This window comes from Macrobrachium rosenbergii, chromosome 17 (genome assembly GCF_040412425.1).
Source record: "Macrobrachium rosenbergii isolate ZJJX-2024 chromosome 17, ASM4041242v1, whole genome shotgun sequence".
NCBI lineage: Eukaryota > Metazoa > Arthropoda > Malacostraca > Decapoda > Palaemonidae > Macrobrachium > Macrobrachium rosenbergii.
The window spans coordinates 39743599-39756117 of NC_089757.1; the positions used below are offsets into that span (position 1 = coordinate 39743599).

Genomic DNA, 12519 nt, shown 5'->3' on the forward strand with positions numbered 1-12519 from the left:
GGTAAACAGAAAACCTCCCGACTGCCAGAATACTCCGGCGGAACGAGAGAGTTGAATCGACAGGACCCTCACCACAAGGACCGCCAGTAATGAAACCGGCGGAACCCAAGGGAAGGATCACCGGACTCTGATATAAGATTAAAGCAAACATATCAACCCGACGGCGGGGTTAAGCCACCGGGGACCAGTAACAAGTGTATACACATAGAGGGTGGTAAAGAAACTAGTTAACAACGCCACTATGAGGTAGAGTCCCCCGAAGTCCGGTACCATTACTACCGGAGATCCCAAGCCTCTATCGCTAGGGTAGACAAGAAGGAAGAGGCAGAACACAACTGGACCCATGGGGCAGGTTACGCGCAATCAATTCCGACTAGAATGACCCAGACGCCGAGGCGAATGCGGGAGGCAAAGGGAGGACCAGGGATGATGGGAGGGGGAAGGATAACCCTGAAAAAGTTCGAAGACCCACTCGATCCGAGGAGAGCGGGTAAACGAAACATAAAGTCAAGACGGTTGTCACCAGGAACCATCCCTGGGAGGGAGCGAATCCCTCCACCAGGGAGGACCCAAGCACTCGGGGAGAACATCGGGGACCGATGTCACACCATGATAGATGACAAGGAATTGACTTAGGGTAGGCTAGGGAAGGGGAAAAGCTAAGTAAGGAAGGGCTAGACCAGAGAAGAGGAAAACAGGAGACTAGGGGAAGACGTGTACCCATCTCAACTGAAATCCCAGGCCGTACAAGGTAAAGTGATACCCAAGTAGGAGAGCTCTAGGCCTGCCCTAACAGGAAGGGAAAAGGAAGTAGCCTCGACCCCCACTCAGACATCTTGTAATAGACACAGTCTATAAAATACGAAGGGGAGAAAGAAAGGGAGGGATGTAGAACCAACAGGGAGAGAAAAACCTGTGTTGAAGGCCAGCCAGAACCGTAAGGTAAGGGAATGCTAAAATAGCGTGGAGGAGACACACCCAAGGGAAAAACCTCTACCCCTCCGAAAAGAAGGGGGAGGACAATGGGGTCTCACTCCACCACCCAAACAACAGTCGGTGGATGGAACAACAACAGAAACTCCCTCCATCTGCTGATCCCCTCCTCTCACCTAACCTACTCCAGGATACAAGGGAGAGAGGGAGGCCAAATAGGCTACCAGGAAAGCCTAACCTTGCACTAGGCAGGGCTAGGACAGGGATGTTAACCAGAAATAATAAATAAATAATAATAAATAAATAACCACCATTACTAAATATATACACTAGACATGAAATCGGCTTGTGCTTGGCATGTAGCCTAACCAACAAAGCGACAGGAAGTAAACAGATAGGACTGTACCTGATGCTCGCGGTAATAATGATAAGATTTAAATATAATAAAACATGACATCAATCACAAACATAATAGAAATCTATAATGACCATAATTAATAGGAAAACATCCCGGGAGATACCTAGGCGGGAAATACTACGAGAACCTAAATGTAAGAACTCCCTACGATGGGAAGTTCTACGAAATTAACTCGAGGATCTCCCAAAGACCCAACCCAGGCAAGACCACCAGGATGAATCCTATGGGGGGAATGATAAATAATGTAACCGACCAAGAGAAGCCCGAACAGAACAAGCTGAACGAGCGAATCTCACGGTCGACATGGCTGACCAGGGGACGCCCCAACAAGATTCACGTATAATATCTAAATATGATGTAAAACAGCCAAACTTATCATAAATACCCCACAAGAATATGGTACTTAACTTGGAAACAGTAAAGGAGCTTGACGACATGGTGAAATAAAGGCAAATCACGCCAAAAAACACAAGCCACAAACAAATCTGCGATCAAAACGAGTGCTAGAAATGGAATGAGTTCAGATGGCGCTGGAGTCGCCGCATGGCGGGCTGGGGAGCGTGGGCGCTGGTACGGCCCCTCACTCTTCTCGGGGATATTGACATAGGGATGTCTATAGAGTGTGGCTCTGTGGTTGTGATTCCTTCACTCACCCTTGGTTATACCGACGTCTTCATTAGAAGACGCTCTATCTGGGGTAGTAACTCCAGCATTCCTGGAAAGCTTTTTCTCTGGTATATTTAGCAATATTTATACATAGAAATTCGAGTTAGTAATGGAATTTCACCGGGTGACACGGGGCCGAGCTCAGAAATAATAATTCTCTCTCTCTCTCTCTCTCTCTCTCTCTCTCTCTCTCTCTCTCTCTCTCTCTCTCTCTCTCTCTCTCTCTCTCTCTCTCTCTCTCTCTCTCTCTCGTACTGAGATAATAGAGTTTTTATGCATATGTATAGGTATGTGTATTTGTTTGGTATGATAAATAAATGATTTACTAATTTTCAAATAATATTACAATGTAAACACACCAAAATATCAATTCATTCAAGAAAATGTAGTGATTTAGTAAGATTTTCTTCAATCCCTGATCTTTTTCTGTATCTGACTCAGGGGAGGGATGAAGGCGTAACTGTCATTATAAAAAAAGGGGTTAGCACCTGGCTGAAGACTCTCTCTCTCTCTCTCTCTCTCTCTCTCTCTCTCTCTCTCTCTCTCTCTCTCTCTCTCTCTCTCTCTCTCTCTCTCTCTCTCTCTGAGATATATTTTTTATGCATACGTAACATATATGTTTATTTTGTATACTGTAGTTTTATCGATAAACGCGATGTTACTTTGTTATTAATTTTGTCATATTTTCCATGCTATGCATTTATGCATTTCTGTAGTAAATTATGTAAAGTTCAAAAGAAAACACATCGATTCCCAGTCTTCTCCAAAGCTTGGAGCGAGGGAAGTGTAATCTAACTGCCAATTTATCTTGACATATTGACCACAAAGGGTAGAAAATGTTGCCCACTTGGTGATCAAATAGTATGTTGTGCATTTGTTGGTCAAATAATATAGTTACAAAGGATACTGAAAAATCTCTCTCTCTCTCTCTCTCTCTCTCTCTCTCTCTCTCTCTCTCTCTCTCTCTCTCTCTCTCTCTCTCTCTCTCATATTGACCACAAAGGGTAGAAAATGTTGCCCACTTGGTGATCAAATAGTATGTTGTGCATTTGTTGGTCAAATAATATAGTTACAAAGGATACTGAAAAATCTCTCTCTCTCTCTCTCTCTCTCTCTCTCTCTCTCTCTCTCTCTCTCTCTCTCTCTCTCTTTTGCCAAAGGTTACTCAGAATGTGAGAGATGGATAGATACCATCACCGCAAATAGAAATCGGACCTAACCCATAAGAATCCACTGTTTAGATGTCCGAAATCTATTTGCATTTCCCTCCCTATGGTTTGAGCTAGAGTTGGCTGGTGATATCTGGCAACTCTCCTGTGCTAGTGTGTGTGGGAGGTGTGTGCCTCAGGACTCAGTGCTGACCCAGACAGCAAATGGAAAGGTTATTGCTTTGATTTGCTCTGCCCCCAAGATCCCAGTATTTGGACTGGAGCCTTCTTGCCTGTTAATTCTTTATATATATTCCCTAAATATGGGTCATGCACACATGAATAAGGAGGAGAAGGCTCGCATATTAGCCTGGAGGCAAGAAAAAGTGCCTATTAAAGAAATCTGTAGATGCACTGGCCGAGCAAAGTCAACCGTAATGTTGCTGCTGGCTGCCGCTCGTGACCTACCACCCAACGTCATTCCCCCAAGAAAACCTTATCCTGGACGCCCACGGAAGACTTCCAAGGCCACTGATCATCTTCTTGTGAGAGAACTACGTAAAAACCCTTGTCTTACAGCTTCTCAGCTAAAAACAAGTCACCCAATCCTCTTAAAAGATGTATCAATCCACTGCATCCAACACCGTCTCCAGAAGAACCTCCAGCTGCCCATCCGCCGTGCTGCACGCAAACCTCTTCTGACAGATCGTATGAAGAAAGCTCGACTGAATTTCACCAAGAAATACATCCACTGGACAGCTGATGACTGGAGGAAGGTCATGTGGTCATATGAATCACCATTCCAGCGTATTCAGGGCCATTCTACCACAGTAAGATGGCCATCTTCAGTCAGCAGATTCGACCCTTCCTACACAGTTGCCACTGTCAAGCACCCTGAATCTGTCATGATTTGGGGATGATTCAGTGGTTTAAGAGGTCGTGGAGGATTGCACTTCCTCCCAAAAAATGTTACAATGAATTCTGACCGCTACATTCAAGTTCTTGAAGATCACCTCCTGCCTTCATATGAGACTCACAGCTGCACTGTCTTCATGCACGATGGTGCTCCATGTCATAAGGCCAAGAAAGTTACCAAGTGGCTCACTGATCACAATATTGAGGTCTTACAGTGGCCTGGTAACAGTCCTGACCTCAACCCAATCGAAAATGGGTGGAATGTCATGAAAAAGAAGCTTCAGTCGTGCAACACATCATCCCTCATGCGCCTGCAACAAGAAATCACCACAATCTGGGAGAATGAAATGTCTTTGCAGTACTTCCAGAAACTGGCTGACAGCATGCCTAAATGACTCAAACTTGTTCTTAGAGCCAAAGGGAATATGACTAAATATTAAAATAGGTGCTACTATTCTCTATTATGTTTGTTTTATTTATTTCCTTGATGATAACCATGTTTATGCTACCAGTTGCCAAGTAGGTCCGATTTCTATTTGCAGTGACTGTAGATAGATACATACGTACGTAGAAAGGGAGAGTGGTTGATAGAAAGATATTCTCTCTCTCTCTCTCTCTCTCTCTCTCTCTCTCTCTCTACATATCCTGTAATAAAAAACTAGCAAAATATCAATAAAACTTTATTTCACTTACAGAACCCAAACTGTGCTTAGACTTCGATGTAAACGCCACAGTCTCTCTCTCTCTCTCTCTCTCTCTCTCTCTCTCTCTCTCTCTCTCTCTCTCTCTCTCTCTCTCTCTCTCTCTCTCTCAGTCAGTATACACATCCTGTAATGAGAAAATGCAGCAAGATTTCACTACAACATTATTTCACTTACAGAATCCATTTAGACTGTGCTTAGACAGATGTAAACTCCTCAGTTCCAGTATACATATCCTTTAATTAAAAAATGCAGTAATTAGTGAATACACAGTGTTGCTCTATGAAAAAAAGCAAATTAGTGATAATTTTACAGATACAATCCATAGAAAAATTTGTGAATTGGTGAAAGTTCCCACATAAAATTGAAAGATACGTTCCACAAAGATCCACAACAAAGTGAAGCACGTAAAAGTGGGGATCCGTTGTAGCATAAAATATAAATTAAGAAATCATAAGCGTAACAAAATGAGCTGTAGCAAGTTCTCTGATGCTAGCAATTTGTGCAATCATATGTATGCTAGGCACAAGGTTGCGTTTATCTTTTCAATTGTAAAAGTAAAAAATAGTAAAATGCAGTAAAAATATAGATGAGAATGGCTTAAAATATAAACAAAAAAATCATAAGCATGACAACACAATCCAAAACAAGCTGTAGCAAGTTCTCCGACGCTAGCGATTGAGTTTGTGCATTCATATGGACCCTACTCACACAATTGCAGTTATATTTTTGGTGTAAAAATAAAAAATGAGAAATACAGTAAAATACAAATTAGAATCCTGACAGCCCTTCATCTAACATATAAATGTGCTTAGTTGCAAATTCTAACTCTTCTCCTCGGAAGCAACAGTGATGAACTTTGTTGTGTAAGTCAGTAGAATTACATGTACCATTTATTTGGTCTGTGCTTCATTAAAATTTCACTTGGTTTTCATTTAATATTTCTTTCTTCCTTATTAACCAACTTGTACTGATTTACAGGGTATTTTAAAGGTAGGATGAGGTGGTTAACTGTTGAGTTAAGTGTATTCTAACCCAGCCAGTCTGTAATCCGGGAAAATCACTAATCTGGCGCCCTGCAGGGCAGGTCCTGGTGATGCCAGATCAGTGATGGCCACCCTGTACAATAATATTCTTATACAGTACCAGGGTTTATTTTTGGATATTTTGGCTGGTGCTATATTTCAGGATGAGGATTTTTTCAATGTTGATTAGTAATTTCAATATTTGATCCTGAGGTAGGCTGTTTTCTAAGATATGCTCAGCTGTAATGTATGGTAAGTGGTCTGAGAACATTCAACCAATGGCGTGCATAAATAATCTAAAAAAAAAAAAACAGAAGCGTTTCCTCCTAGATTTTACTATAGAAAGTGGCTGTTCTCCCCGCACTTAAGATGTAATGACGAACTTATATTCTTCCTAATGATTTAAAACTTGTGTAGATGACATAAAATCTGGTCAGCTTGAGCTGTCACTCACATTGCTTTGGTTTAGTTAGGATAGCCCAAGGTGAACAAAAATGCTTTTAGTATTCAATAAATTTCAGTGGATATTATAAAAATGTATTCCGAGTATGTTTAAGCTAGACTGTGCTAGGCTGTGACATTTATTACGTAAGTATTCTCTTCCATTTTAGTTTTTCCCATTTAAGATTGGTTCCTTTGCACCTTACCATAAGTTGAAGAGCAGCAATACTCCTTCAAATATAAGGTGATTTATGCCAGTGATTGAAGTCAACAGGTCTGGCTTTTGCAGTGTGTCTTGTTACCAAGACAAATTCCAGGTAGCCATCGTTACAGAAACACAAATCCCAGGTAGCCAAGGCCAAGTCCTTATGCCCTGCTATTTTGTCACTCTCGTACCATGCCAAGGAGTTTCTCCCTTTCCCCATCAGAGCGGTTAGTATGCAACTTTGAAGAATCATGGGGTTCAGGGGAGGTAACAACAGTTTTTTCTTGTCCATGGGATGTACCAAGAACTAAGTAACCAGAAATACTATCCCATTCTGCCTCAGATGAGTTATTTTAAAAGCATATATGACTATAACTGTTGTCTTTTGTAACTTTTTAAACATAATTGATGTCAAATGATTTTAATGGCAAGGATGTTGAGGTATCAAACAAAATACTTATGAACTTTTATTTCAATGTTATGACACACTGGCATTTAGATTCATACTCATGCTGGATAGGTGGTCTCCACTTTAAGTAAGGTTCCCAGCTCTGTAGATTATTATCCTCATCACCTTAATGTAGAGATTTCGGGTAGGGTTAATTGCCTCTACATCACACTTAATGGACTATAACTCTATTCTGCTACAATTAACTATCAGAAGTACCCTTTGGCAGAACAGGGTTCCCATCCTGCAGCATTCCGTGATAGGTCTCAAGTGAGGTCGACATAATCAAAATAATAGAAGTTAGTTTCACTTGTCAGGTTTTTCGTCTCACAATTAGAACTCCCTGTATGTCTTTTAGAAGCGTGGGTTCTGGTACTTGAGATAAATTCCATGAAGCTTTCATGTAGATTGTACAAGTCTCAGTTTTCTGCTTTTTTTTTTTTTTTAGCAGTGCAACCCTTCCCTCCTAAATTGTGACCAGGCTAATTAGAAGTAAAATGTTTATGATGAAACAAATATTTTTGATAACCAAATTTTCCCATACGGACCCATTACTTATGATGTAAGTTCCTACCCACCAATCCCCTCTGGTGACTCACATAACATGAATACTGTAATAAGACTTCAGCTGCTTGAGACCCTTGACTCCACCTGCACAAGTGGGCAAAGCACTACCAGCTAATTGCTGCTGTCTTTGTTTTGAAGAGGGATGATTTTGTTTATTGGAGGATTGTATGAAAAATTTGATTAAAAAATTATATTTTGTGCCGTAGCAATTTCTTCGGGAATTTTAATTAAAAACCTAGCGCTCTACTGTTTCAAAAATTGCTATTATATGTGCCATTTTTAAAAATTTCTCTCTTGATTTTTAAGGAACTCTGCAAGGAAGCCACAATTGGCATGTGGTATGACCTCATGAATATTCTAGGTAAGGGAGTAGCAGAGTTCTCACCAGATATGGACCGTGATAGTCTAAGCAAGGCTGTAAAAGATTATGCACAAAACCAAGACAAATTGTCTCCAACCATGGTAAATATAAGGAGCTCTTTGGTCAAGCTAGGATATTCTGTTAGGTACCTATGTGAAACAGGAATGTATTATTTATTTGAAATATTGTAATAATTTCATTCATTTCATAATACTGAAATTGATGAATTCCTTTTGCTGGTGCCCCTATTTCACCTAGATTATACTAGTCATCATATACTGAGGCAGTGACATAGTTGGATTTTATCTTACAAGTGTTTTTATACAGATCTTAATTTTCAGATAAAGGACACCTTAAAAATGTTATCAACATATTTTGTGCGACAGCGTTTAGAATGTGGATTATATGGATTATATCCTAAGTATCAACTCCATGTTCTTCCAGTCGCTACCTTCATTGGACTGATATCACATGTTTACATAGTGACGGAGTTTCACAGAAACTGGGGAGATGACAAAGGTTTGAATATTCACCACTCTTTTACATATCCTCCTTAATCTTGAGGTATTTTTATATTTGTATTATACAGGACGTGATTAGCGTAAAAGCATATTCTTTTTGTTTTGCCTATGGTGAATATTTTATTTCAAGGAAAAATATAAAAGAAATTGAGGTCCATTTCTGAAATTAAGGAAGAATATGTAGGACAAAAGATGATAGCAAAATTCTTTATAGTTGTTCAGAATGTCTGGACTGGAATTGAAGGACTGTGGGCTGGATGGATAGCTCCTCTAAGTGGCCGTGACCGTGAAAGTGGGCCAGCCTGGTTGCGTCAGCTCACTCAGGACATTCGCCTCTTGTTACCATGGGCTCCAAGTGATGTAGAATCTGCTGACATCATGGTTCACATGTTTGCCTCTTCTCTGAACTTTATGCATCAGTTGATACCAGGTGAGTTTTTTCAAGTATAGTGTAGTACAGATAACTCTATTTACACTGGTTCCAAAACAGGTTTTGATGTAGGAAAAATCTATTTTTGGTAGTCGCTGTTGAGTCCTCAAGGAGTTACCCTCCATGGGTCTGTCAGAGCTCCATGGTGATCAAGCTAATATCAAAGAATTCTCTTTTAGTTGGTCTTGTGGAGGTATTGTGAGAAGAGGTGATTAACCCTTAAACGCCTATTGGACGTATCATACGTCGACTAAAATTGTCTGTTGGGTGCCGAGTGGACGTACCATGCACGCCGACTACAAAAATTTCATTTCATACTTGACCGGGTCAAAAACGTAAATTGTAAGTTGAAACTCTTACATTCTAGTAATATTCAATCATGTACCTTCATTTTGCAACAAATTGGAAGTCTCTAGCACAATATTTCGATTTATGGTGAATTTTTGAAAAAACATTTTTTCTTACGCACGAGCGGTAACTCGGCGAAAAATTTCATAAATTCTTTCGTCATTTTGTCGTAATTTTTGCACTGTTCTATATTAGCCGTTACATAAAGTTTTATATATGAAAATGTGTGCAATTTCATGTACAATACAGCAAATCAGTTTGGAAATATTTTCATATAAACCACGATAACTGCCAAAATTTCAACCTTCGGTCAATTTTGACTCGACCGAAATGGTAAAAAAACGCAATTGTAAGCTAAAACTCGTACATTCTAGTAATATTCAATCATTTACCTTCATTTTGCAACCAATTGGAAGTCTCTAGCACAATATTTCGATTTATGGTGAATTTTTGAAAAAAACTTTTTCCTTACGTCCACGCCAGAAATTCTTTCGTTGTAATGTTTGCTTCGTTTTATATTAGTCGTTACATAAAGTTTTATATATGGAAATGTGTGCAATTTCATGTAGAATACAACAGAAAATAACTCATGGTTGTAGCTTTTATCAGTTTTGAAGTATTTTCATATAAATCACGATAACTGCCAAAATTTCAAGCTTTGGTCAACTTTAACTCGACCGAAATGGTAAAAAAACGCAATTATAAGCTAAAAACTCTTACATTCTAGTAATATTCAATCATGTATCTTCATTTTGCAACAAACTGGAAGTCTCTAGCACAATATTTCGATTTATGGTGAATTTCTGAAAAAAAACTTTTTTCCTTACGTCTGCTGCATATAACTCTGCGAACATCTCAGAAATTCTTTTCGTCACGTTGTCGTAATGTTTGCATCGTTTTACATTAGTCGTTACGTAAACTTTTATATATGAAAATGTGCGCAATTTCATGTAGAATACAACAGAAAATAGCTCATGGTTGTAGCTTTTATCAGTTTTGAAATATTTTCACATAAATCACGATAACTGCCAAAATTTCAACCTTCGGTCAACTTTAACTCGACCGAAATGGTAAAAAAACACAATTGTAAGCTAAAACTCTTAAATTCTAGTAATATTCAATCGTTTACCTTCATTTTGCAATAAATTGGAAGTCTCTAGCACAATATTTCGATTTATGGTGAATTTTTGAAAAAAACATTTTCCTTACGTCTGCTTGCTGATAACTCGCCAAACATCTCGGAAATTCTTTCGTCATGTTGTCGTAATATTTTCACCGTTTTATATTAGTCGTTACATAAAGTTTTATATATGAAAATGTGTGCAATTTCATGTACAATACAACAGAAAATAACTCATGGTTGTAGCTTTTATCAGTTTTGAAATATTTTCATATAAATCACGATAAATAGAAAAAATTCGACTTTCGGTCAACTTTAACTCGACAGAAATGGTTGAAAACTGCAATTGTAAGCTAAAACACTTACAGTCTAGTAATATTCAATCAATTAGCTTCATTTTTCAACAAACGGGAAGTCTCTAGCACAATATTTCGATTTATGGTGAATTTTTGAAAAAAACACTCTTTTACGTCCGCGCTTTACGAATTCATGCATCATTTTGTGATAATATTTTCTCTGTGTTGCTTTGATCGTTTTACAATTTGTTATGTATCAAAATCATCGCAATTTAACTGTTTTGCTCACAGCGTGATTTGTATAAAATTATATATGAAAAATTTTTTTGCGCTGTCATATATTTCAATATTTATATATGATAATGATATTTTTTTCATTTCTGATGGTTGCATACTAAACTTCAGGCAATGACAAAAAAAGGAGCCAAAAATGAGTTTTTAATCTTAAAAACTAAGCGTGCTGTGATTTAAAAAAAAAAAAATTTTTTCCGCTTCAGCGTTAACTCACCAAACGCCGCCGGCATACGGGAGACATTTTTGTAAATAGAGGCTCGGCGTTTAAGGGTTAATCTAGTCTAAATTATTCTCACTTAATCTGATTCTGGCTACTGCCTTGATTATTGTAAACATCATATAATCTGAAAGGATTTTCTATATTAATTAATGATAAATTGTAGAACATTTCATTTAGTTAAAACATGTAATTAGAATGACAAATTCTTTAAAGCAATTTGAGCTTTTCAAAACTAGCAGTCAGCGATCATGAGTAAGCACCAATCGTGTGTTAGCAAGAAATACCGGGTTTCTGGCTTTCACAAACAAATTAATTACCAATTCCAAAAGTTTGAAACTAAAACTTTAACTGAAACTGAAAATTAAGCACTTAATTTGCTATTTTAGATGTTTCCATGAACCTCGCTAATGAAATTGGAGAAAAAGCCAAGTTTCTGGAGCACTGGTGATTGCACTAAACCGTACTGTGTTGACCAATGAAGAGTAGTGGCGTCTTGGTCTCTGTGCCGGTTTCTTTGTCGGACTGCGCATGCGCAGAAATCACTTTTTTCTTCTAGCAGGTTTTGACAGTGGAAACAACCCAGGGACAACTTCGCTGAAGATAAGAGAAAGTGCCCTTTTATCTTTGAGTCCACTACATACTCCTTCACTCAAAGAGATTCAGTGCTCCCAAGGTTACAAATTCGGAACATGGGCCCAATCTTCATTCACCTTCTGGAGGCTTGGGCAGCGTCCAAATTAAAACTTAGACGTCAAGCCCTGAAATTCGCTGACCAGAAGTCTCTGCCAGTAAAGGAGCTCCTCTTCGCCTCCCCTATGTGTAGTGACCTCTTCACTAGGGACCTAGTGACCAAGTTGAATAATATTGCTACCCACCGAGGTATCAAATTTGAGGATTTACTAAGATATGACCCGGAAGCAGACCTAAGGGGGGTAAAACGCAGGTAGAAGGCTTTTAAAGCACCAGCTCTTCCTGCGTCAGACCCAGGACAAGGTCCCTCTTCCCATAAACAATTCCCTATGCCGCACTCTCAGCCATCCTTGAAGAGCAGCAGTGCACTGCCATCTCAACAACCCCAATTTAGGCAGTTCCAGGAGGCTCGAGGCGGTTGTGGAAGAGCCGGATCCTTTCGAGGGAAGAAAGGTAACAGGGGAGGACGAGGTGGTGGTAGAGGTCAGTTCAACCAATGAGACATTTCAGGTTGGGGGCAAACTGAAGAGGTTCCAGGAAGCCTGGAAAGTGTCCCCTTGGGCTTATCAAGTGGTATCGAAAGGTCTGCGCTGGGATTGGAAGGGCCCCTTCCGCAACAAATACTTTCATCAGCGCAGCACAAAAGAGTCGATCCTATTTGTGAACAAAATGCTAATAAAGTACACAACAGAGAAATGCCACTTTATCAGGTTCCAGGGGAGGCTTTTCAGTGTTCCAAAGAGGGACTCTCAGGAAAGGAGAGTCATTCTGG

At 39.4% G+C, this 12519-nt stretch overlaps 1 protein-coding gene across 2 annotated transcripts in view; it reads left to right on the forward strand.

Annotated features, from left to right (window-relative positions):
* Epg5 (ectopic P-granules autophagy protein 5) overlaps positions 1–12519 on the forward strand; it is a 474230-nt gene that overhangs the window by 286359 nt on the left and 175352 nt on the right. For both annotated transcript variants that reach the window (XM_067119916.1, XM_067119917.1), the window contains 3 exons: positions 7774–7929; positions 8170–8347; positions 8564–8779. In XM_067119916.1, the coding sequence (XP_066976017.1) occupies positions 7774–7929; positions 8170–8347; positions 8564–8779 (550 nt within the window). The remainder of the gene's footprint in view (positions 1–7773; positions 7930–8169; positions 8348–8563; positions 8780–12519) is intronic.